The sequence below is a fragment of the Urocampus carinirostris genome, chromosome 11 (genome assembly GCF_059441175.1).
Source record: "Urocampus carinirostris isolate Australia breed hairy pipefish chromosome 11, RoL_Ucar_1.0, whole genome shotgun sequence".
In the NCBI taxonomy this organism is placed as follows: domain Eukaryota; kingdom Metazoa; phylum Chordata; class Actinopteri; order Syngnathiformes; family Syngnathidae; genus Urocampus; species Urocampus carinirostris.
The window spans coordinates 1420925-1447771 of NC_142359.1; the positions used below are offsets into that span (position 1 = coordinate 1420925).

Here is a 26847-nt window from a genome sequence, read left to right on the forward strand (position 1 = left end):
TTGTTTAAAATAATAATAATAATTGGGTAATAATGACAATTTGGTGTCAAAAAAGTTGCGTCCCAGGGACGCACGTTGATTTGACACAATGCAGGACGCAGGGACGCAGGCAAACAAGAACACTGACTACCAGCCACCACATCCTATTTGAACAACCCCACATTGCCGCATTTACAGAACAATGGTGACAAGATTGGCCGTTGAGTTGTGAGAAAATTCCTGGGACTTCTAGAATTAAATGTTCCACGTAGACAGCCAAAGCATGCAACAAGAAATCATAAAGAACAGAAAGATAATTACATGCAGGTAGCCTTTTTTTACCTTCGCTATCCGACAAGGTTCCCTGAAGATCATCCATCAGTACATAAGTCCTACCCCTGCTCGGTTCCTCTCTTATATGCTGCTGCTGGTGCTCCTGCGAGTCCTGCAAGGACAGGCAGGAACCGTACTGGTCCCGAGAGTCTGCCGAGATGGGCGGTAGAGGCCCTGCCGAGGCACGGGCCATGCCCATGGGCTGTCCTACGGGGCTCAGTGGACTTTCTTCCTCGGAATTCTGGGCCACGATGGGGATTCTCCCGCGGCCGCTTTGCACAATGGGGAGGCTGGTTGGTTTCGTGCGACCGGAGGGTGTTTGGAAGCTCTGGCCGTCCGCGGAGGACTCGCCGTCCCCTTTGAGTCTCAGCGAGGAGCTGGACGGATCTCTTTTGATCGAAAGGTCTAAGCCGTAACAAGACGTAGGCCGGGATGACGGTCTCGATCGACTGCCACTCGGGTAAGCGGAGTCCAATCCCAAACTCTGGCCGAGGTTTAGCGAACCGGCCAAGTTCGCTCCCAAGGTAGACCCTAAGTATTTTTGTTGCTCTGCGATATTCTTACGAAGGCCAAAAGTGATTTCGTCCTGCATGAGCCGACTGGATCTTGGGGAGACACTGGAGGACCCTAAATAGCTTGTGTAGTCCATATCCAAACCCCTGTTTTCTGTCATCGATGGATACTTGGACGAGATCTTGGGCTCCAGTAACGGAGTCTTGTGTTTTTGGTACAGCATCGATGCTGGCAGTTGTTTTGCCGCCTGCTTCTCGAGAGTCAGCCGACTGATGCTGTACTTGTCTGACTTTGGATAGGGCCTTTGCGAGTAACTCGTGATGCTGGAGCTCGGAGTATAGTAGTGCTGGGAGAGGCCCGTCAAGGGGTCCAAGCTTTCGGTCCCACCGGTGCTTCTCCTGAATTCCTGCTTGAGCTGCTGCTTCAATAGCTTCAGTTCGTACGGTTCTTCCATTGATTCTTGTTCATCGAGGGTCTTTCCATACGTATGCAGCCTGGAGGTCGATCCAAGATAGTCAGTGGATCCTAGATCAGCAGCGCTGTGTTGGAGTAGCTTCTCGGCTTTGGCTAGCTCTCTCTCGGCTAGACTATAGGAGGATGACAAACCAGAAGAGCTCTTGGCCAAATCAGCCGCATCTTCCAGCAGCAGGTAACTCCGAGGCGTGTGGTGATCAATATCTGAGTAGTAGGAATCGGAGACACCCACATCCAAAGCCCTGAGGTCCAGGTGGTTGCCATATTTATCGTATTTCACGCCAATGTAGGCTGATGACGTGGGGTCTGGCTGGCAACTCATGACATCGTATTTGGTGGCATCCAGTTCAGAGAGAAGAGCGGCTTGCCTGGCAGCTTTTTGTTGTAACAGGAGCATCTGCTGGTAATTCTGCTGTTGGGAACTGGTGAGCGACGGGACAGAAGAGTACATGGAATGAGACTGGTAAGACTGAGGGGTCTGATAGAGGGACTGCTGGTATTGGCTTTGAGGGTATTGGTATTGGGAGTATTTTCCATACTCGTGTTTAGTTTGAGGTGGGACAAAGTCATCAAGCTCTGACTGAGGAGCAGTTCTGGGACGTTCTAGACCAAGACTTGCTATTTCGTCATCTTCACCGTCACCATGGTCAACTCTCGTCTCTCGAATGTTGCTAACCTCACTGTCAGACATATAATCTCTGTCCTCAGCCACACTCTGTAAATAAGCCCGCTCTCTCTTTTCCCTCTCCTTCAGAAGGGCGCCTTTCCTGCGATTGATACCCATCTCCAAGTATCTCAGCTTGGCGTCGATCTCCTTCTCCTCCTCGTCGAGCTCCGCTTGCCTCTTTCGCAGTTTGGATGACTCACGTTCGACTAAATCCAGCTCACGGTCTATGTCCTGCAGGATCTTGGCGCGCGCCATATTTGAATTGCGGCACATTCTCCGTCGGGCGGAACCGGTGCTATATGCGGTCTGGCCACTGGCCAATGACTCATCCTCTGAAGGGGGATTGGGCAGCGTCCTTTTCACCTTCTTTTGAGTGCCGGTGGGTGTTCCGCCTGGGCCCTTTCCCTGGAAACAAAGAAGTGGGACATTTAAGCATATCATGAAATGAAATGAAATGATCCGCATTTCTATAGCGCTTTTCAAGTCAATGACTTCCCAAAGCGCTTTACAATGTGCTCCACATTTCCCAATAGCGGCCTTGCAGCCATGTAAGGCGCTAACCTGCTTATTGGGGGTATTAGGGGTTCAGTGTCTTACCCAAGGACACTTCCACATGTAACACGGACGAGCCGGGATTCGAACTGGGATCCCTTGATCCCAAAACGAGCCCTCTACCTCCTGAGCTACTGCCGCCCAACTCATCAAAACATTAGTTTGGTCACTGCTGAATACATTATTGAAGGCTCATCGTATTTGGTTTGATTTATGTATCTAGAGCACCGGCGTCAAAAAGGCAGCCCGCGGGCCAAATCAGGCCCGCTAAGGGATTGAATCCGGTCCGCGAGACAACAACTTGATGTTGCCAAAAGCCAGGTGCCTCGAACAAAGCCACTGTACTTGTATTTATTTCTCTGTCTCTCTGTCTCTCTCCCACACCTTTTTCCTACTCTCTGTCTCTGTCGTGTCCAGCATGGTCACCGTGGCAACCGACTGGCCCCGCCCCCCTGGGCAACAGCTGAAGCAGATCGCCTAATTTGCGCGTTTGCTTTCTGTTTTGCTCTGTCCTGTTTTGTTTCTGTGTTTTCACGTTTTGAGTAAACGCCTGTTTTTGTTCTGTTTTGTCCCTGAGTTTTGGACGACTTTTATTTTGCTAAATAAAAGTTTTGATCGTCAACGCACATGAGTTCTCCCTGCCTGCCTCCTGCCTCCGTTCTGGTCCGGTCCGCCTGACAGTCTCTTTCACTCTGTGTCTCTCTTTTTCTCTACCTTTGTTGCTCTTTGTCTCTTTCTCTCTCTGTGTCTTTTTAACTTCTTTTGCTCTAACTTCCTTTCTTCCGTTTCTCTCTTTTCTCTTTCTCTCATCCTACCCTTCGCGCTTTCTTTTCTCTTTTCTCTCCTTCTGTCTTTCTAATTCTCTTTGGATTTCTTTCTTCCTCTCCCTTTCTTTCCCCCTCTCTCATGACTTCTCTTTTTGTCTCTTTTGCTTCTCATGCGCTCTCCCTCTCTTTCTTTCTTTGTCCCGCCCTCTCTCTTCTTCTCCCTCCCTCTTTCTCTTATTTCTTTATCTCTCTTTTTTTTCTCTTTAATCTACTCGTCCGGCCCCCGAGAGAATGTTTGTCCTATCGTGTGGCCCCCGAGTTCAAATGAGTTGGACACCCCTGACCTAGAGTATGTATCTATGAGCGAATCAATGTATTCGTATTTATTATTATTCAGCCAGTATCAACCATCAACATGATATCTACCGTTTTTTGTCACGCGAAGCTATCGACGTGACTCGTCGCCTTCGATCGGCGCCGGGTTTTTAGACCCAACTGCTGTGTTGGGAGTCATTAGGTGAGCAAACCCCCCAATTCCAGCCCTTAATGCCGAGCGCCAAGCAGGGAGGCAATGGGTACCAATGTCGTAAGTCTTAGGTATGACTCGGCCGAGGCTTGAACCAGCGACCTCCCAGTCTCGGAGCGGGCGCCTTACCACCTAGGCTACCGAACTCCGCCTTATAAAGTCTAACATTTAGTATTAATTCACAGACTTGTAACAGTTGTAATGTAACAATGAAGCCAGGAGTTTCATCACAATAGCACAGTATCAATAAAAGTCAGATGAACTTACAGTATCACTGTACTGGGTGCCAGATGTTGCCATTTCTTCTCCACCTGGACTCATAGATTTGGGGTCAGACATAGATCTCTGCATGGTCTTTGTTCCTTTTGGACTTATGGGTTCTGGGCTTCCCCTGAGCTTTTGAGGGCTTTTGTCACCCAAAGATTTATCGTAAGATACAAATTCGAGTGATTTGCTTGGGGAAATACAGGGTGACAAGGGAGAATAGAGTGCGTTGGGAGATTTAAGGGGTGCTTGAAGGGTGGAGGACTCAGCCACGGGTCGTTTCTTTGGCGAGGTTCCTTCCAGGTCGGATAGTTCCATTCTGGTGTCCATCCGGATGTTTCCGTCTGCATCCGTTTGTATTGAAATTTCCGTGTGCGCTTGGAGGGATGTGTCTGCGTGTCCCCCCCGGTCCCCTCTTGCGGTGCGTGGTCGATTCTGTCGGCTTCTTTGAGCCTCCCACTCTTCCTGATCTTCGTCATCCGTCTGCACACAACTGTCGACACTCTTTTTGACATTTTTCCTTTTTCTCCCTGCGGCGTAGGCTCTGCTGACCGTCTCGTCCTCTTCGTCCGTTTGGCAACCGGTGTCTGTGATCTTCCGCGACAACACCGTGCCGTCCGGGCCCAATACAATAGCCTCTTGGATGCCATTCCCGATCATTTCCCCACCCGGGTACATCTGATGAAGCTTTTGCTCTTCAAGCTGGACCCGGAGCTGCTCCTGGAGCCTCTGAATTTGCTCGAGCTGCTGCTGTTGCTGAGCATAGGTTTCCTTCTGCAACATGAGGTGAGCTTGCCTTTCCTCTTCTTGCTGGTTCAGAATTTGCTGCTTCATGACCTGCAGCTCCTCCAATTCCTTTTGTACCAGCAGCTGCTCCTGCTCGCGAAAACGTTGAATCTCCTGACGCTCCCATTCCAGCTCCTGTGCGAGCCGTTGCTGCTTCAGTTTTTCCATTTCCAGCCTTTCACGCTCTGCTTGATACTGACCTTCACCTGGGACCATAGGAGAGGAAAGAGCCTCCAGGGAGGCGGCTATGGCATCCAGGGATTCATTTGTATAGTCAAGGGATAGAGAGGTGGTTGTCGTGGGGACCGCCCTACCCAAAGTGTCCTCTTTGGAGACTTCAAGGTTGAGAGGAATGTCTGTTTGCTCTTCCGCTGTGGTGGTTGAGACAGTAGACAGGAAACTGTGGGATCGTGTCAGTGGCAAATTCTGGATGTCTGACAACGATGGCATCGTGTCACTGGTATGCATACTTGACTGAGTGTTGTATGATGTACAAAAGATGGATCCCGGTTGGGTTGTTATTGCGTACGTAGATGGTATTGGTGCTGCAACAGAGGAGTAAACCACCCCGTTGGATGACCTCAGCACACTACTTGTACCGAATAGGGTGCCGGCACCACTCGTTACTCTTGCTTGAGAATAGGGAGGGATCGTCATTCCCGCATATGCTCCTTTCTTCGAGTAATCCACAGCATCACCTGTATAGAATATTTGAAAGAGTACAGCAGTTAACCTCATGAGATACAGTCAGTATCATAAATGTACAGCAGTGAGCTATTCTTACCCAAATGAAAGTGATGAAAAAGGGAGAAAATATCAAGTATAAACAAGAAATACAGCATGCGGGCACAAAAAATACAATAACAAAAAAATAAAATACATCACTCTCATGCAAAAACAAAAAGAGAAAAATCCGTGCTAGCCATGGATGAGGGGTAGAAGTTCAAAATGACATTTAAGCGACAGGTCTGCAATGTCACTACACTGACCTGCATCAGAAATCTTTGTGGAGGAAAGATCTACAGCACCATCTGTGGTGCCACTAAAATTATAGCTGTTCTTACTCTTGTAAAAAAACAGGCCGGCTTCTGCCAGGTTGGTGTCTGACATTGAGGGCTTGATTCCGCCGAAACCCCTGGTGGCATAAGACGAGCGGTCGTATTGGTAATGATCATCGCGATAACCAAAACGATCTTCAGGCAGAGGCGTGGTGGGCTGCTGTGAAGTGCAGCTCCCTCCGAACGGGAGCTTATAAACCACATCGCAGCACACGACTCTTTTCCCTGCAGTCAGATCCACCGGCTTGCTATCGTCCTCGGTGATGACAGCTGTGACGATCTCTGTAGAAATGGTGTCCATGGATACCAAAGTGTGGAACGGTTTTGTGGTGCTGAGATCGACAGCACCTGCCACACACGTGGTGCTCGACGTCAATCCGTTTGCAACGCAACCGGCGAGAGTACTCGGGGACATCATTACAGAAGGTGTTTGGAACGTTCCACCGCCTGTGCTGGATCCAACTGTAAGATTTATTGGGCTTTCACCAGAATGAGCGGGAGGCTGACAATCCACTGAGCGATAAACGATTTGAGATACGGGTTCGAAGGCTTTGTTCTTTGTGAGTTGCAGAGGGATTGAAGTGACTTGAGAGGGTCCGAAACTCTCGGACCTCTGGATCCTTGCAGAACATGTCACGATGGTAATGCTATCAGTCACAATGGACAACGTGGAGGATTCAGGGCTAAGGTTAACGACAGGAGATTGGACTGCACTGCTCTGGCGACAGACATCCATTGCATGAGTCTGCTGCCTGGTGTCCGGGCTCGCAGACAGGTCCATTCCGTTCATGTACGATGCTGCGTCTTCCTGCATAGTCCTCAGATCTACCACCTCACAAGGCAAGACTGTCTGTCCACTTGGCAAAGGCGATTGGGTCTTGGGTTTCTCCAAAGACATCGGTATTCCGGTTGCCCGTGGTGCCGGCACAGGCGGAGGCGTCCGTTCGTGGACAACAGAAACGGTGGTCCTTTGGACCTCTGTGGTAACTACTTGAGAGATTAAGTTTGGCATGACTACAGGAGGCTGCGCGGAGGCCGATACAGACTCGATTACGTGACAAGAACTTGATACGTGCTTTTCTGGGCCACATGTCTCTTGATTCTCAATTGATTCTGTTACTCTGGTGTACGCTAGAGGCACTCTAGTAGGAGATGGTGTTGACTGCTGATAGGAACGTGGTTGAGCATGTGTTGGGTGATAACCTGGAGGTTGAGCTTGGTAGGCAAAAGATGCTGTAGCATCATCAGAGGGAGCTGTAGTTGAGAGACCTTCTACTGGTGAGCTTGGCTGAGAAGGGAGTGTGATTACCACGTACGTATCACGGATATTTCTTGCAAATCTAGGAGAAGAAGGAGATTTTGGCGAGGGTTGGGTGGGTTTGCTTTCAGATGAAGGGCTAAGGTTCAAAGCTATTTCAGTGGATCCTGTGGGAAGAATAGTGGGTCTTGTTGGATGCCAGGTATGCGCAGGAGAGGATGGCTGTGAGCAAGGTTTTGGTGCAATGGGTGGTTTGATGCCAGGCCCTTGTCTGTGGCTTTCACTCATCCCAACAGGAATCGAAGGCTTTGGGGGAACAGGTGGTGGAACGTGAGGTTTGTATGTCGGTGTTACCGATTGTTTAGAGTGTGCAGTCATCGCTGGTGCTTCTGGCCTAACAGGTGCTGTTGACGCTTGAGGGGGGAGTGGAACTGGAGCTTTCCTAGGAAATACTGATGGTTTTTGTGGGCTGGGGGGAGGCAACGGTGGTTCAACAGATGAATCTGTTTTTTCCTGAGAATTAGCCCTGCGCAAGACGTTTGGCTTAGGAGGGATAGGTGGGGCAGTTGTGACAATGCTTGGAGTACCATGTGAATACTGAGGTACAGTAGGCAAGATGGTAAAGCTTGAAGTTACAGGCGCAGATGTCACTGAAATAGAACCTGATTGGTCAACAATGTCAGACTGAGATTCGGTGGCGGGGCAGTGGGGTTTCTGGTCCGATGCAGAAGATGTAGTTTCCGGTTGGACTGAATCCTCTTTTTTAACGTTATTTTCTTCGTCAGAGGATAACTCTCCTGAGGAACACTGAGTGACCTTTAGGTCTGGGATGGGGTAGAGAGCTCTTTTGGACGAAGTGGATTCCACTTCCAGGTCTTGTGCGGGAGGGTTTGTCCCAGGAGACGAGATCTTTTTCATAAGCTCATTGTATGCGCTTTCTTCATCCAACAATGGTGCTCCATCTTTTCCAATGGTCGATGTAGTATCTTTGGAGAGTGGACTTTCAGCAGGTTGTAACACAATTTCTGGGGTTGTATTTTCTTTTTTGGGTTGCATGTTTTGATATTCCTCTTCGAGTTTCCTAAATTCTTTTCTTTTTTTGATCATGTCTTCATAAACTTCATCAGGTGATCTCAGCTTTTTGGGTTGGGAGGGAATGCTGATCTGTTCTGTCTCACCCAGATCGGCTTTTGAATGATCCGAAGCAAAAGCATAATCTTCGATGAGCATTCCACCATAAAGAGCTTCCTTTTCTGGATGTAAGTCAACATTTTCTAAGGTAGGAGACTTAGCCCTCAGTATTATCTCCTCATAAGCTTCATCAGCAGATCTAAGAGTTTTTCTTTGGGATTTGTCTTCTGTTGGAGAATGCAGAGAAGTCGTTATGGGCAATTGATATGTTTTCTGCACCGCTGCAATCTTTGCAGCGTGGATCTCAAATCCTTCGTTGTCAGAATCAATGCTGGGCGAGAAATCGGAACAAGATGATCTTCTGATCTCTTCCATTTCTGCCTCCTGCCTCAGTTCTTCTGTTGGTGAGGCATCTTCGATAGGTGAGAGGTTGCTCGGGGGCGTCATGGAACGGTCACGCCTGCGCTGCCCTCGAACCTCTTCTTTGTCTCGCTTGGATTTTTTACCAGCGCCCCGCTGTTTTTCTTGCTCCCTGAGTAGGTCCTCTTCTTCCCGCAACTCTTCCTCCTCTGAGGAGTCTTCGATAGTGGGCAAGGTTTGACCAGGTTGTCTGTGTTTGGCTTTCCTATGCTGTTTGCCCTCACTGGAACGGACATGGCTGGGACTGCTATCACTGTCTTCATCCAGAGAGGACATCGACGTCGGTGACGTTCCAGGTGTGAAGCTGGATGCGTGCAGACTGGATGATCCCTCCCCTTTAGAACGATCATCTGGCGAATCAGTCAAACTTTCTATCTCAGCCTCTATATCCACTTGGGTTACACACACGATACTGCTGGTGGTATTCAGCTCCATGGTTTGAAATTTTCGGACTCCAGGACCGCTGCGAAAATCCTCTTCTTTGAGCTCCGGTGGATCAATTTTGACAACTTCCGTTTTCTCTACAGCACTTTGAAGGTCTTTATCTTCATCTTCATTGGGACTTATAGAATTCTTCTTGGATAACCGCTTAGCTTTGCCTGCCGCACTCCTCTCCACTGGCTCTGTTGGTTTCTCTCCAAGTCTTTTTCTCTCGTCTTGTCTGATCTTTTGCCGAATCAAGCTCTCCTCGTCCGACGGTGAGGCGTCCTCGTTTTCGCTCATCTCTATGATCTGTTTGCGGATGAATTCCTCATCGTCTCCTGACATGGGGCTCTCCTTCCCGAAGCTTTCGCTGCTATCATCCAGCGAATCGCCTCTGATGTCCAGCGGCACCAGTAGCTTCTTCTTGGTGTTACTTTGGTTCAAATCTCTATTGTCGTCTGAGCAGGACGAGTCGGGAGAAAGGGGAAGCACGTCTAGTTTGCGTCTGCTCTTTAACGTGTCCGTCTGTTTGTCTTTGCCGTCCCTGACTTGTGCCTCAAGAATGGGCAGCACTGTGCTTTCTAGCTTGGCCAGGTCGGACGGGCTGGTCGGGCTTCCCTCCTTGATGGCACTTTCTTTGTTGACAGGATGTTTCGGGTTCTCCAACTTGATCATCTGTTGGAATTGGTAAAAATATCAAAACGTTGATTATTTGTTTTTTTTTTTACCACAAGTACTGTAAATTCCGGACTATAAGCCGCTACTTTTTTCCCAAACCTTCAACCCTGCGGCTTATTCAGTGATGCGGCCAATTTATGTCATTTTTCTAACAGCCGCCAGCGGCGCTCGAGTACAAAAGGTAAGATTTAGACCGGTGGAATATATGCGCCGAGGAAGACTGCAACTTCTTAGCGTGTGGACAAATTAAATTAGCGTAGACATATCCTCATCATGCAAATTGCAAAAAGAAAGGCACATGACGTAGCTTTCAAGCTAAACGCAATCGAGCAGTCCGATAAAGAAGGAGCGAGTATGTTGCTAGCGTGTTTTGGAATAAGTGAGCGTGGGACGACGTCCATATGACAAAGTCTCTTTCCCATACTGGGGAAGACAACTTTGATGACGTCAGTTATAAGGAGGAAGATGAGGACGGTTTACCGTGATTTCTACAAGTTCAGTATGTTTTTTTTTAACAGACTCGTTTACTGTGTTGCGAGCGTGTTGCTAGTAGCGTTTTGCTACCCTTCACAGGCACGGTTTGGGATGAAAGTTATAATATTATAATTAAAGCTTTGAAAACTCTCTCGGTGTACCGTCTTTCTTTGTAAATATGTGTAACCGATGTATGATATGTATTTGCACCTGTATATTTTTGTAATGTATTTATTTGAGACACTTATTCTGATATGTTTTGCGAATTAAAAAAGAGTGGCGGAGCAAACGCGGTCTGACGGGAAGTGGGGTAAAGGTGAGTGAGACCTGTTGTCGCGGCGGACAATAGTGGATATATATTTTTCCCACCCTTACCTTTGAAAATGTAGACTTTTTTTCCTTGGATTACTTTCAACGGGTAACCGGACTCTGCAGGTCTGCATCAAACCTTAAGTACCGGTATCATTTTCTGTTCATTTTCCCGGCTGTGGTTTTTGGACTGTGTACTTTATATTCAGTTACAATCGCGGGACTCAAAGCCGGGTTTGGGCTTGTGATCGTGTTACATGTTTTAATGTCGGGCGCATGCGGCTTATATACAGGTTCGGCTTGTGTAAGTACAAAATCGGTTTTCCTCTTAAAATGGGGTGGGTGCGGCTTATAATCAGGTGCGCTCTACAGTCCGGAATTTACGGTATTTAAATTTTGGGTGTTTTACACAATCTACACAAATACACGAAACCACCTAGTCTCTGTACTACAGCACTGCCGTCACCTGAGTATCATGATCATAGTTTTCGCCCCGAGGCTTAGCTGAGGCACCTTCGTTCTCCATCAAACTAGCGGCTTCAATCCTATTTGTGGTCTGCTCACAGATTACAGAACCTGGGGTTGGGGTTTCTATAGGGTCTGAGAGGTTGGGATTATCATTGTGGAATCGTGTGTTGTCCAGGGACGTGGTTTTTGTCCCAGCATGACACCTAGAATTGGCATCATTAGCATCAACTATGCTCTTGTCATCTACCAAAATAGATTCCTGAGTGTTAGTTGTGTCGGGTAATGAGCCAACTATGTTTTTGTTTGCCTCTTGCTCACTGTGGAAATATTTTTTCGTATTAAATTCGTCCTGTTCCTGTCTGCTTATCACAGAGGATTTTGTTTCATCAAGATCCTCCATCGCTTTATCACTGACTTGTGTCTGATTGGGTAAGGGCTCTTTGGTTTTGACCTTCTCTTGCTGGTCAAAATCTGGAACCATCTTTTTTTCAGAATCATGTTCTGCATGAGGCTGCAGCTCCTCTTTTGCCGTGGGAGCTTTTTTTGTCTCTGTCGGCTTTTCTGGGGAGGAAGCAGTTTGAACACTGACAGGAGGTGGCTTATCATTGGTTCCTGGCTCTATCGGTTTAAGAATTAGTACACTATGGTCGTCCCTGTGTGTGTTTTCTGTGCAAATATCTTTTCTTTCAGCTTGAAAATGTTCTGGAACTACCTCGGTCTCACCCAAATGTCTCTGCTCGTCTGCTTTCTTTGTTTCTTGTTCTTCATTGGTGTGTACTGTGTCAGCGTTCACCTCAGAAACTCTATTTTTATGAGCAGAACACTCTTCAAAGCCTGTGGCATCACTGTTTATCTCTACATCCATTCTCATTTTTTCAATTGTTTGCTCTTTGATTTTCAAGACCTCAGGGTCGTCTTGTAGTGTTTCTAGCTTAGCTGAATTTCCCTCGCTGCCTTTTACTTCTTGATGAGCAATTTTGTCTAAATGACTATTCAATGGTTTTTCAACGGTTTCTGTCTCTGTTTGTCTACTAGTTTCTTGTTTGCGTTCTGATACATCAGCCGGATTTGGTTGCTCAAGACTTGAGTCAGGAGGTTCCTTGCATTCGAATGCTGGTACGAATTCAGGTCCAAGGCCTTGGTCTTTGAGTGCATGTGACTCTTCTACTGGTTCAGGTCTGTTCAATGTATTTTCTGCTGTCACTGATAAAGTCAGAGTTGGTGCCTCTTTGAAATCAACAAATGTAGTATCGGTTTCTTTTGTCCCATGATGTTTTGCAACTGAATTTAATCCAGGAGTGATTTCCTGTGTGACTGGCTGAATTTCGCTTTCTGTCAGGGGAGCTCTACTCTCAATATCTTTTTCGACCTCGGTAGGACTCTCCTCAAAACCCGTTTTCGACAACCGCGTCTCTAAGCCTTCTTTAAAACTATTTTTCTGGGTTGCTTCCACAACACTATCATCCTGTGCTTGATGCTTATCTCCAGTCTGGACTGCCACTTGGTTTGTATGATTTGAGCTACTCTGCTGCTCCGTTTTTGGGGTACTCTGTGCTAAGCTCACTTCCTGCTGCTGTAAAACCTCAGTTACTTTAGAAACAGCAGACTCAGAAAGGTCTTCGGAATGGATGTCAGGCTCAGAAGTGAGTTCTGCTGTTTGACGTTGGTCCAGAACACGGATTTGTTTCTCATCTCCGGTCTGGACTGTCAATGGGCTTGTATGATTTGAGCTACTCTGCTGCAGCTGCTCAGTTTTTGGGATACTCTGTCCTAGGCTCTCTTCCTGCTGCTGCTGTAAAACCTCAGTTACTTTAGAAACAGCACACTCAGAAAGGTCTTCGGAATGGATGTCAGGCTCAGAAGTGAGTTCTGCTGTTTGACGTTGGTCCAGAACACGGACTTGTTTCTCATCTCCGGTCTGGACTGTCAATGGGCTTGTATGATTTGAGCTACTCTGCTGCAGCTGCTCAGTTTTTGTGACTTCTCGGGCTAAGCTCCCTTCCTGCCGTTGTGAAATCTCAGTGACTATGGAAACGTCCCACTCAGACATGTCCTGAGAAGGGATGTCAACCGTCATTGGGTTTGTATGATTCGGCCTGCTCTGCTGCAGCTGCTCAGGTGTCAGGATCTCCTGCGCTAGGCCTACTTCCCGCTGCGGTAAAATCTCAGTTACTTTCGAATCAGCACACTCCGACATGTCTTCGGAATGAATGTCAGGCTCAGACGCGAGCTCTGCTGTCTGCGCTCGGTCGCAAGCACCGACAGTATGTGGGTCATCGTGACTGTGTGATGCGGATGTAGGTGTGGCCTCTACCTTAGTCTCGGGAACGGGTGGACTTTGGTCTGCTGCTGCTGACTCTAGGGGTTTGCTATCTACAGCAGCAGGGGTTTGGGTGGAGGAGGGAACAGGGGCAAGTGCCGTCTTCTTCTGGGAAGCGGAGTCATCCAGCTGACTGGCTCTTTTCGTCTGACAGTTGAGGCAAAGCCATTCACTCTGAAAGGTAAGGGACAAGAAAAAAACACATTTCCATAGGTTACACGTTCAAGCAGATCTGCAAAAAAAGCATCAAGAAAACTACTTGGTCATGATTGTATCTGCTGTAAAACACAAGATATTATTATGTTTATTGAAAGGTTTCATGGCAGCACGGTTAGCAGTGGTGAGCGCGTGTGTGGCACAGTTCTGAGGTCGTGGGTTCAAATCCAGCTACCGGACTGTGCAGAGTTTGTATGTTCTCCCCGTGTTTGCGTGGGTTTCCTCCGGGCACTCCGGTTTCCTCCCACATTCCAAAAACATGCATTTCAGGTGAATTGGCCGGTCCAAATTGTCCTTAATGAGCGAGCGAATTGTCTGTCCCTGTGTTTCCTGCGATTGGCTGGCAACCAGTTGAGGGTGTCCTCTGCCCACTGCCTGAAGATAGCTGGGATGGGCTCCAGCACCCTACTCAGGATAAGCGGTCCAGATAATGGATGGATGAATAGATGGATGGATGGATGGCCGGTCCAAATTGTCCCTTGGTGTGAATGACCGAGTGAATTGTCCGTCCGTGTGTGCCCTGCGACTGGCTGGCAACTGGTTCAGGGTGTCCCCTCCGCACTGCCCAAAGATAGCTGGGATGGGCTCCAGCACCCCCGCGACCCTACTGAGGATAAGCGGTGCAGATAATGGATGGATGGATGGATGGATGGATGGGAATGAACGAGTGAATGGTTGTCTGTCTCTGTGTGCCCTGCGATTGGCTGGCAAGCAGTTGAGGGTGTCCCCCTGCCCACTGCCCGAAGATAGCTGGGATGGCCTCCAGCACCCCCACGACCCTACTGAGGATAAGCGGTGCGGATAATGGATGGATGGATGGAAGCTTTCATGAAGCAGTCAAAAAAAATTGATCAAAAACAAATCCTTCTGCTAAAACAAAGACTCATGAAATAAAATCCGCCTTTTTGATCCTACAAGTAGATTAGCCACGGCCGTACGTGCACTTATTGAACACAACGCCCACAGGAGATGGTGACGAAAGGAATGACGCATTCGGAAACCTGATAAGAAGCCCGACGTGTCTTCTATCTGCCTGGAGGAGAATCGGGTCAATCAGAGTAAAAATAAGTATGGGGAATGTCCATGCAGCTTGTTGATTACGTCGCTTTTTCACTTGTCTATATTTAGACTGAAGCTGACAGAGAGAGAGAGAGAGAAAGAGAGGGGGGGGCACACGATAGAACAAGCATTCTGTCGGGGGCTAGACTAGTAGATTCAAGAGAAAGAAAAAGAGAGATAGAAATAAGAGAAAGAGGGAGGGAAAAGAAGAGAGACATAGAGAGTGAAAAAGACAGAGACAATGGGAGAAAAGGGGTGGAAAAGAAAGAGAGAGAGAGAGAGAGAGAGAGAGAGAGAGAGAGAGAGAGAGAGAGAGAGAGAGAGAGAGAGAGAGAGAGAGAGAGAGAGAGAGAGAGAGAGAGAGAGAGAGAGAGAGAGAGAGAGAAATAAATACAGTGTCTTTGTTCGAGGCACCTGGCTTTGGCAACATCACAATGACCTATTTCAACCTGCAGCTTGTTTTTCTCTTGCGCTTCTCTGAGTGTCGTCTGGCGGGCCGGATTCAATCCCTTAGCGGGCCTGATCTGGCCCGCGGGCCGCCTCTTTGACACCTGTGCTTTAACATGCGGCCCTCTTAGATCTTTCACGCGTTTCGGCTCGATTCAATGGCGCAGCCTGCCTAAAGGTGCCATTGACGTGACTCACCGGCTCTTTGAGTCACGAGTCGGATGATTGCGGCGAGCACTGCAGAAAAAATAGGTTGCTACACCTCTTTCATGGCCAAATTTAAGCACTTTTAAGGCCAACTTTTCCATTTTCCAGTATCTTCAAAGGCGGAATTCCAACGCCGGTCAAAAGAACGTGTTTTGTGTTGACTTATCTTGCTGCTACCACATACTTTGTGCTATTTTGACACTGTTTTTGTCAGGACCAGAACGTAGACAGGACCAGGGTTGGGTAGGGTTACTTTAACTGGATTATTTTCAATGATTTTTGGATGACTCCGATACCAAATATGCTAATAAAAGATAAAAATAACTAAATATGAATAAAATGATGACTCACAACACGTGGTAAGCTTTCTCTCCTGGCTTTGATCTCTTTGATCTCCGGCAAAAGTAACATCAAATGCCACAGAAACAAAATGAAAATAAATGCCAACATCATTTTTGCCCTTCCGTGTATTCTATTACTCCCCAAGCCTGCCTAGTAATTTTTTTTTATTTTTTTTATCGCTGGTCGTGGGGGGAAGGTTGCTCAGACACGGAAGTGATAATTCCGTGGCGAGCGATGTCGAGAGCGGAAAAAACAGGTCAGTTGCCGGGACGGGGCAGCAAAAATCGTGGTCCATATCAGAAAAGGGGTCGGAACCGGGAAATCAGAGCAGGAGAGAGTCAGGGTCAAAAAGCTTGCCTAGCGTAAGCTGAGGTTCGCAGACGGACTGACAACCGGTGACAGGAAGACGTGGTTTTAAAAAGTGACAGGGAGCCAATCAGCGTCCGAGGCAGTTGGCGCCAAAGGAGCGGGCACAGGTGCCTCGCATCAGTATTCATGACAGTTTTTGTGTCAATGGGCTGCTATAAACTGACATGATTTCTGCCATTCTGCTACAACAATGCAACTATAGCTATATAGGTGTTGGGTAATAATTAAGTTCAATACAGAAGACAGTACTGTTTGTATAAAAAGCAGAAAAATAGGGCCAAATTACACTCATTTTCATAATATCGATTGCTCCAAAGCAGAGTTTTTTTTTCAATTGCATGCTAGCTATCTAGCTAACATATGACCTTTTATGCTAGTTATCAAGCTCAGTTTTGGGCTCTTTTCTAGCTCACTCTCCAGCTTAGCTTTTAGCATTCTATTTGACCATTCAGGTGAGGTTTTACACTTTCAGCTAACTATCTATCTCCCATTTAATTTGTTACCGGTTTACATTTCTAACAAACTATCGAGCTATCTTTTTTAGCTATCTGTCGTGTCCAGCATGGTCGCCGTGGCGACCGGCTGGCCCCGCCCCCTGGGCACCGGCTGTAGTAGATCAGCTAATTGGCGTGTGTGCTTCTTAAGGGTGGGTTTTGGGTATTGCGGGTGTTAGTTCATTGCGTTTTCTGTTCTGCATTAATCTGTTCTGTTTGTCCTTGAGGAAACCTGTGTTTGCACGTTCTAAGTTAAAGCCTGTTTTATTAGTTTTCCTAGTCTGAGTTCCTGTTTGCCTGTAAGCCTGTTTTTGTTTTGTTTTGTCCCTGAGTGTTGGACAACTTTTATTTTGCTAAATAAAAGTACTGATCGTTAACGCGAATGAGTTCATCCTTCCTGCCTTCTGCCTCCGTTCTGGTCCGGTCCCCTGACAGCTATCTAGCAGGCTATCAAGCTAGCTATTTAGATTTTTTTTTGCATGCTATCTAGCTATCTAGCTTCCTTTTAGATTTTTACCTATTTACCTTTCTGGCTAATCATCAAACTTCCTTTTGATCAATTTAGCAAGCTATCTCGCTAAGTAGCCATTTTAGAGATACTGTCATGATTACTGATGTGAATCACCTGTGCCAAATACCTCGGACTCTGATTGGCTCCCTGTCCCTATTCAAACCCACTCCTTTCTGTCACCTGTTGTCAGTCCGTCTGCGAACCTCAGTTAACACAAGGCAAGCCTATTCCGACCCTGACTCCCACCTGCTCCCGTCTGTCCCCCGGCTTTGACCTGTTTTTGATCATGACCTCGTCTACTCTCCTCTCCTGGCTTTCGTCTTGTTTCCGACCCCGACCACGTTTTTGCTCTCCTGTCCCGGCGACTGACCCGTTTTTTCCGTTCCCGACGCCGCCATCGCTCGCCACGTAAGTGCCACTTCCGCGTTCAGAGCGAACCGGTTCCTGCGCCCAGCGATCACAGGATCGTGGGCGCAACCCTTTCTCTCTCTTCCAATAAAACTTGTGAGAAACGCAACGCAAGTGGGTCCTGTCTCCGTTCTGGTCTTGACAGATACATATGAAAGTGGGTGCCCTTTGTGCTAAGTGGTAACAAAAAGTAGCTCGGCGCTTGAAAAATATCGGAGACTCCTGACATAAAGGACTCCCGAAAGTAGGACAGCCAAAATATGGGGTCTGTGGGTGTAACTGTCACAGACCAGAAACAGACACAGGACCCAATAGCGCTCGTTTTCTCAGTTTTTATTGATAAAAATAGAGAGTAAGGCTTGCTTGCTTGATTCGAGGACCGAGGGAAAACAGGAGCGAGCGGTGCGGAAGTGGCACTTCCGTGTCTGGTGAGGAGGATCGGAGACAGGCGGGATTAGCAAGTCGTTGGCCGGGACTAGAGATCAAAGGCGGTGTCGAGTTCGTAAACGAGGTCGCTAGCAGGAGGCAGGCAGGTAACGGGGGTGAAACAGGTCAGGTAACAAGCAGGCAGAACGGGGCGTAGTCAGGTCCGGAAACAGGTTGGCAACAAAGACGGAGTCGGACAAAAAGGCTTACTGAGCTGAAGGCAACAGTTCGGATAACGATCTGACGGCTTCCAAGAGGAAGCCGGGGGTTTAAAAAGAGAGTGTCCACCAATCAGCTGTCCGGGCTGTTGGCGCCGATTAAGCCGCCGCAGCTGCTCTCAATTGGCGATCATGACGGTAACACCGGGACTGTAAACTGTATTTGGGTCCCTGCCCTATATTTTCTGTTGCTTCATCTTCGCATTCACTAGAATTGAAATGACGAAGATCGACATGTCCGTAGTTGATCTCTGAGCCACACGTAATCACGGAAAGAGCCGCATCCGGTTCGCCAGCCGTTCCGTTCCCGACCCCCTGCTACGAAACGTGAGGAAACGGTGTCTTTGAAAGCAAGCTGTCCCACAAATGCCGGTCCGGCAGCCTTTTGTGCTCCGTTTGTGTCGGCTGACTATTTTTATCCACGCGGGCCCCTGGGCGGGACGAGTGATGGGGGCGCTGTGAGGTGGCCAAAGGGGAGGGGGAAGGTTACGGTGGAAGATGTAACACCAGCGTAAAGCGGGGAGAAAAAAGGCCTTTCTTGTTGTGCTCCAGGGTGCCCCCTAAAGGACAGCTGAGGTGACCTAGCTCACCAGTGATGGGTCATTGTGATCTTCTAGTCAAATATTTATTTCTATTGGTCGAGTAACTCTATTTAAAACCTAGTTCTAACATAGTAATAACATAATAAGTTGTTATTTTTGTCATGATTGATGATTCGTGGCACCTGCTGCTGCCCTGGTCGCTGATTGGTTCCCTGACCCTGTTTAAACCCCCGGCTCCCAAGAGGAAGCTGTCAGACCGTCCTGCGAACCCACGCTTTTGTTAGGCAAGCTCTGTACCTTCCGACAATCTCCTGCCCTGTTTTCTCCTGCCTGTTACCTGTTGCCGACCTCTTTTCTGGACCCGTTTCTGCTTTTGCTCCTCCGTCCCGGCCATCGACCTGTTTTGCCCTGTTTCCTGCCTGATACCTGTTGCCGACCTCTTATCTGTACCCGTTTCTGTTTTGCTCCCCTGTCCTGGCCATCGACCTGTTTTTTTCGCTGTCAACGACGACCCTCGCTCAACACGTAAGTGCCACTTCCGCGTTCCTGCCATCAGCTTCCCGGATCGTGGAAGCAGGCACTGCTCTCTTTCTCAAGAAAACTGAGTAAAACGGACGCTATTGGGTCCTGTCTCCGTTCTTGGCTTGTGACAATTTTATGAATTCAATTCAATAAATTACAGTTAATAGGCCTCATGGAAAAAAATATTCGATTATTGATCATTATTTTTTTTAATTGATTCAGAGAATAGAATGAGGATCTATTCAAGTTGTCATGTCCTGCACGGTTGTCATGGCGCCCAGCTGGCCCCGCCCCTTGACACCGGCTGACCTACATTTCCTGATTACTCCTATGGGTACTTAAAGGCCCCTTTTGGAACTGCCCTTGGCCAGATCGTTGTTTACCCTTGTTGAAAACCTGTTCATGCCTGTTTGATACCCGTTTATTCTTGTTGTGCTTGTTGGACTTTGTTGTACTTCGGTGTAACATTCTGAGAGATTCCTGCAAGTTCTGTCTAATCCTGTTAAATGCCTAGCCTGTAGTTTTGCCTGCATTGGAGCCTGCTTTGTTTGGTTTTTGGTCCGTTTGTGTGTTGGACAACTTTTCTGTCTCAATTAAAGTGACAGATCGTCTACGCAAATGAGTTCCAAATTCCTGGTTCCCGACCCGTTTCAAGACAGTCCCGTTCCGTTTCGTGACAGCAGTGCATAAATAAAGCGGATCCTCTAGCTTGTTTAAGGTGGTGATGACAACGAGATGCGCTCTATCACCTGTACATTGTGTCCTGTCTATTTGTGCCTGAAGATGAAGCTCTTCATGGACCTTCTCAATAGAAGCCTCCAATGCATAGTCCAGGCCCTTTCAGTTACTTTGACATGATAAATTATCTCTCTAGGCCTGAAAAGCATCAATCCTGTTAAAGGTCTCCTACTGTGACACTTGCAATAGTGCATAAAGGGGGCGGGGCTTAACCTCATCTCAATTGTAAGCCCAGCGTTGAACAGGATGGAACTTAAACCTTCTTCTGACAATTAGAGCTAACGCCATCAAATTTTTCAGCAAAAAGCTAGGGCACTCCTGACTTAACTTTGTGAAACAAGGCTTGTGTCCCTCGCGCTCAGTGTTACTCTATACCGTTGGCAGAGGATTTGGACTTTCTTACCCTTTGCTAGAATAAGAAGTCAAATACCGGGGAATGGACTGAATGGGGATTGAGCCAAAATTGAATTTTAAGCTTTAGTTGATGACTAATCACAGCTTTGGTTGAGAAAGCTGGCGAACTGTGAATGTTCTTCTTCAGGGCAGTAAAACTAGTGTTGGGTTCTAGGTTTGTCTTACAGGTAGTGTTTGTGAGTCTTACCTCTCCTAAGTGAGGACTCGGGTTGAATCCACAAAGATTGCAGACACTCTTCTTACACTCTGTGCAGACGCTGTAGTTGGGTGCTTCTGTTCCCCCCACATTTAGCTCGGCCTGACAGAGTGGACAGCTTTCCTTGGATTGGGATGTTAAATCCAAGCTGGGTTCTTGCGCAACAGACTTGGTCCTGGGTGGTTTTCTGGATTTGGCCGGTGGGGTGTCAGGAGCAGAATCCGAATCAGGCGGGGACCCCGGGGCTGAGAAGGGAGAATCAGGCGGGGAGCCAGGGCCGGAGTCAGGCGGGGACCCAGGCGGAGAGTCTGCTTCTTTCTCTTCCTCGCCTGTGACAAGACTGGTGGCCGAGTTCAGGAGGGACGAGCCGAAGCTGAACATCTGCGAAGCGCCGGCGGGAGGTTTCGCCGCCTCTGATAATCCACCGAATCCTCCGAACAACTTGCCAGCGACGGACTCCTCCGACTTTGGGGCTGTTTGAGATTGAGGCTTGGAGGAATCCATCAGTCCGCCAAAACCGCCAAACAGTTTTCCGGTCACGGATTCGGGAGCTTGTGATGATGCGGCGGCCGGTTTGACAGAATCGCTTAAGCCTCCGAAACTGATGGATCCCAACCCACCAAAGAAACTCGACTCCTGCTTAGCCTTCGCCGGGGACTGCTGGGGACTGGCCTTTTGTTGAATCGGGCGACCAGTCTTCGGATCAATCTTGGGGGACCCTCCCATTGAGGGGCCTGGGGAAAGTGGCCCTGGAGAGCTAGAACCTGGGGATTTCTGCCTAGGTGTAGTTGGGGGCGTCAAGCCCTGGTCAGTGGTGCTTTGCTGCTTGATGAGCAGTTTGCCGGGCTTCCCAGAATTCTGTCTTTGTGGTGAGGCCGGGGCTGAGCCTTGCTTGGGCTTTGTCATGCCAGGGGGATCCATCCCCCCCATTGCTCGTTGCATTTGGCAGTTAAGACACAACCATTCTTTACCCTGTTTAGTAAAAAGAGACAGCTTTAGTTAGAAAGCATGCATTAGAAATACTACAAGAAGAAAACAAAAATGTTGAAGAAAATCTTACCGCTGAGTCCGGAGGACTGAATCCACAAAGGCTGCACACTGTATTTTTACACTCAGTGCATCGACTGTAATTCGGCGGGTTCTTGGAACCGCCATTCAACTGGGTGGTCTTACACAGTGGACAGAGTCCCCCAGGAGGCTTAGAGGCGACTTGCACACTCTTGGTAGAATCAGGAAGATCAGATGCAGACCCTTGCATTGTTTGTTGTTTTGAAGCGTTCTTGCCAGATTCCTTTTGCAGTGGAGGACCGCTTTGTGCCTGTTTAGCACCTCGATTGGCTGGTCCTTGAGTTTGTTTTTCTGGAGGACCTTGACCTTTGCTGGGTCCCTGCTGTCCAGGTGGTCCTTGACTTTGTTTGGGTCCTTGCTGTCCGGGTGGTCTATCACCTTGTTTAGGACCCTGCTGACCCGATGGCCCTTGATCTTGTTTGGTTCCCTGATGCCCGGGTTTTCCTTGACCTGGTCCAGGGGCTTGCTGTCCAGGAGTTCCTTGTCCTGGTTTTCCTTGGGTTTGCCTGGGAGCCTTTCCAGGAGGTCCCTGAGTTGATTTGGGTCCTGGGCTGGCAGGTTTTTGCCCAGGTTTTGGCTCCTGTTCCGGAGGGCCTTGACCCTGTTTTTGGGGTGTCTTTGGACCTGATCCTGTTTGTGGGTTTTTGGCAGGTGGCTTTCCTCCCTCGGGCATAGCTCCCTCGTTTTCCTCTCCAAAAAGCCCGAACTTGGGCATGTTGACAGAGTCGCCCATGGAAGATATGGAGGAGGACACTGATGATGTCATGGATGACATGGCACTGAGAGGGTTTGCCCCACTGAGGAAGCTGGAACCAAACATGCCTGATGACTTTTTTTCAGAGTCTTTGGGCTCCTGCCTGAATCGTGACTCAAAAAGACTGAGAGACGAGGGACTGCGACCGGCAGCCGGCCTACTGGGCGGACTCTGGTTAAAGGTGTCGACCGTGCGACTCTTGCTGAGGCCTGATGGGCCCCTGGGGGGCCCTGGCTGTTGGGATCGCTGCTGGACACCAGATTCTGACGGTCTGCCGAGGACAAAAAAAGTTCATCAAAAAGGACGAATACAATGATGGTACGTTCATGCTGATAGACTTTAAGCTAAGCAAGCTGCTATCACAGCTGCAGCCTACTGGGTTTTCTGTTCTGTGTTTAGTTATATATATATACACAGTGGAACCTCGGTTTTCGAACGCCTCTCAGTTTGAACAAATCGGAGTCCGACCAAAAATTTCGGGAAATTCTTGCTTCGCTGTTCGGTCAAAAAATCGGAGTTCGAACGCCGGTAATGCGTGAGTGCGTACGATAGGGTGCCATGCTGAGCGGCGTACGGGTGTTTTAGCCCCTTATTATGCCTCCCAAGAAAGTCAGTGCAAGCGGCAAAGTTGCTACAGGTGAAAAAAGAAAAGTAGTGCGTACAACTATTGCATTTAAGAAAGAAATAATAGCAAAATATGAAGGAGGTGTGCGAGTGTCTGATCTTGCTAGGGAATACAGCATGGCTAAATCTACGATCAGTACGATACTAAAGAATAAGGAGGCTGTGAAATCTAGTGAAGTGGCTAAGGGAGTGAGTGCTATAAGTTTTGGAAGAGGTTGAAAAACTTTTAATGATTTTCCTCTCCCCACCGTCCACCTGCGCCTTCTGCTGACCACCACAAAGGTAAGAAATCCTATTCAGAATTATTTTCTTTATCCTTTTTTTTATTTTTATCGTTCATGTTAGCGTAATCTTTCATACGGAAGATTACGATAACGCGAACGTACGATTAGCCAGGATTAGCTTTACGGTAAACATTCAAGGTAAACATTCAGGGTGTTGGAACGGATTAAAACTATTTACATTATTTTCAATGGGAAAAATGATTTCGGTGATCGAAGTAATCGGTTATCGAACAGGGTTCTGGAACGGATTATAGTCGAGAACCGAGGTTCTTTATGTTAGCTTTATGTTTACGTTAAACATTCAAGGTAAACATTCAGGGTGTTGGAATGGATAAAAACTATTTACATTATTTTTAATGGGAAAAATGATTTCGGTGATCGAAGTAATCGGTTATCGAACAGGGTTCTGGAACGGATTATAGTCGAGAACCGAGGTTCTTTATGTTAGCTTTATGTTTACGTTAAACATTCAAGGTAAACATTCAGGGTGTTGGAACGGATTAAAACTATTTACATTATTTTTAATGGGAAAAATGATTTCAGTGATCGAACAAATCGGTTTTGGAACGGATTATGGTCAAGAACCGAGGTTCCACTGTATATATATATATATATATATATATATATCTCATCTCATCTCATTAGCTGCACCGCTTATCCTCAGTAGGGTCGCGGGGGTGCCGGAGCCCATCCCAGCAACCATCAGGCAGTGGGCAGGGGACACCCTGAACTGGTTGCCAGCAGGGCACACAGGGACAGACAACTCGCTCGCTCATTCACACCTAGGGACAATTTCGGACCGGCCAATCCACCTGAAATGAATGTCTTTGAAATATGGGAGGAAACCGGAGTGCCCGGAGGAAACCCACGCAAGCACGGGGAGAACATACAAACTCCTCACAGGCAGTCCGGTAGCTGGATTTGAACCCACACAGGAGGTTCCCAAGACCTTAGAACTGTGCCCCACACACGCTAACCACTGTGCCACCGTGCTGCCCCGTATATATATATATATATATATATATATATATATATATATATATATATATATATATATATATATATATATATATATATATATATATATATATATATACGGGGCAGCACGGTATATATATATATATATATATATATATATATATATATATATATATATATATATATATATATATATATATATATACACTATATGGGACAGCTTTGAATGTTATGACACTTTTTGTAATGACAATGAAGGCATTCTATTCGACTCTACTCCGTTCTATTCTAAGATTTCACCAGGAATGAGAAGTGTGACATGGCTGTGGGCTATCGCTAACGAGAAACTGAACACGGGCGAACGACAGCGAGTGTACATCTTGGAGATGAAGAATCGTCTTTGATAGCTCTGAAGCGAGAAGGAGCAAATTTCCACATGCTGTGAGGGGGAAATTGTTAGCGGTATCCATGATGCAACATATCGGTTGACATCACCGTTGCTTACATATCTTGTGACATGTTTGGCTTTATTTCTCTATTTGTTGTTGCCAAACGTCCCAAAAATGTATACCAGTGCACAAAACTGTCGAAAATATACATATGTAACGGGTTTAATAATAACTCATGTTTTATTGAAATTCCTGCTGAAATATGTTGTATAGTTTCTGTATCAGTGTCCTGCAATGATGAGTCCGACAGTGCCACCTGCTGGTATGGGGTAAGGTTTGGTTTGGCTTTAGACTTTGCGACAGGAAGGTGGGAGTTTTTGGCAGTCTACAACGAGCTGCCAACGGTAAGACGCGATCTTTTGGTGCTCCGCAAAAAAGTTAATTTTAAACATTAAAACCACAGCTGACAAATCTCTCAACATGCACAGTCATGTGATTGATGTTGTCAAGCTGTTTGGATTGATTTTTGTTTTGTTTCTGTCGCCTTTTATGTTAGCTTTGCCGGACGTTGCATGTTGTGCTAAAATGCTAATTCCCCTTATAGAGATCAAAGCCAGCAGAGAAGCTTACCACATGTTCTGTTGTGACTCGTTCATTTGCAGGTAAATTCTACCCGTTTTTATACTCATTATTGTTATCATTTCTATTTTCTCATATATATAAAAAGGATGATGATGGTTAAAATTCAGACTAAAGAAAATATGTTGAATTCATTGTAAACGTTAAAAAGACACTATACGATCTTTTGTTGAAAGTATCTAGTTAAAATGAATGTAAAAATGTATAGTGATGGTTGATATTCTAAAATGTATTTTATGTAAACTGAAAAGAAAGCTCTTTGATATGTTTTGGGCAGTCTACAACGAGCTGCCAACGAGATCAAAGCCAGCAGAGAAGCTTACCACGTGTTGTGTTGTGACTCATTCATTTGCAGCAACTGTAATAAAAACCTCATCATCCAGTCTAGCGTGAATGTGGATCTTTGGTGGGACAGGTACAACGCGGTTACACACATATATATATACTGTACATACTGTATATACTGTAAATACCTTGTGAATTATAGATTACTTAATTAATACTGCTAAATGTTATTGCGTTTATTTTCATTGCGCTATTGGTACGATGTACTATTGTCCATCCATCCGTTATTTGCACCGCTTATCCTCTGTAGGGCTGCGGGATTGCTGGAGCCTATCCCACCTATCTTGACAGGGGACACCCTCAACTGCTTGCCAGACAGTCACACAAAGACAGACAATTCGCTCGCTCATACACACCTAGGGACAATTTAGACCGGCCAATCAACATCAAATGCAGGTTTTTGGAATTTGGGAGGAAACCGTAGTGTCCGGGGATAAATACAAATTCCGCACAAGGAGGCTGGTCGCTGGATTTGAACCTTAGAACTGTGCCGCAGACACTTTAACCACTTAGTTGCCGTGCCATCACTATATTGTTTATTGCATTATTATTATTATAACAGGAAGCACGGCGGCTTGGTGGTTAGCGTGTGTGCGGCACAATTCTGAGGTCATGGGTTCAAATCCAGCTACCAACCGTCATGTGCGGAGTTTGCATGTTCTCCCCATGCTTGCATGTGTTTCCTTCGGGCACTCCGGTTTCCTCCCACATTCCAAAAACATGCATGTCAGGTGAATTGGCCAGTCCAAATTGTCCCTAGGTGTGACTGAGCGACCGAATTGTCTGTCCCTGTGAGCCCTGCGACTGGCTGGCAACCAGTTCAGGATGTCCCCTGCCCACTGCCCGAAGATGGCTGGGATGGGCTCCAGCACCCCCGCGACCCTACTGAGGATAAGCGGTACCGATAATGGATGGATGGATATTATTATAACTTGGGACAGTTTTTCTCAGCACTTGTAATTTTTTTTTTCTGCCTATTTATCCTGATCATCTTTTTTCTCGTCGAAGTCTTTATATTATATATGTTACTCTGGAGTGCCATATCTAATCTCGTTCCATATAATGTTTCTCTATGTTGATATCCATGACAACCAAGACATATCTAATTGCTATGGAGTAGCATCGCACTGCTATTCCTATGCACAAGGTATTGTTGCACTCGTTTCAGCACCATGGACAGGAACCACCAGATGGATATTTGAAATTAAAGGGGAGAAGTGTGAGAAGGAAGTGACATTACCACTCTGCTTCTATTTT

General features: G+C 47.1%; 1 protein-coding gene across 1 annotated transcript in view; it reads right to left on the bottom strand.

Annotated features, from left to right (window-relative positions):
* Positions 1–26847, bottom strand: part of pcloa (piccolo presynaptic cytomatrix protein a) — a 67143-nt gene that overhangs the window by 38527 nt on the left and 1769 nt on the right. Inside the window, exons 2-7 of the mRNA XM_088348011.1 lie at positions 21570–22602; positions 20501–21481; positions 13395–13574; positions 5851–9826; positions 4079–5559; positions 322–2371 (exon numbers count right to left, since the gene is read on the bottom strand). Of these exons, the coding sequence (XP_088204137.1) occupies positions 322–2371; positions 4079–5559; positions 5851–9826; positions 13395–13574; positions 20501–21481; positions 21570–22602 (9701 nt within the window). The remainder of the gene's footprint in view (positions 1–321; positions 2372–4078; positions 5560–5850; positions 9827–13394; positions 13575–20500; positions 21482–21569; positions 22603–26847) is intronic.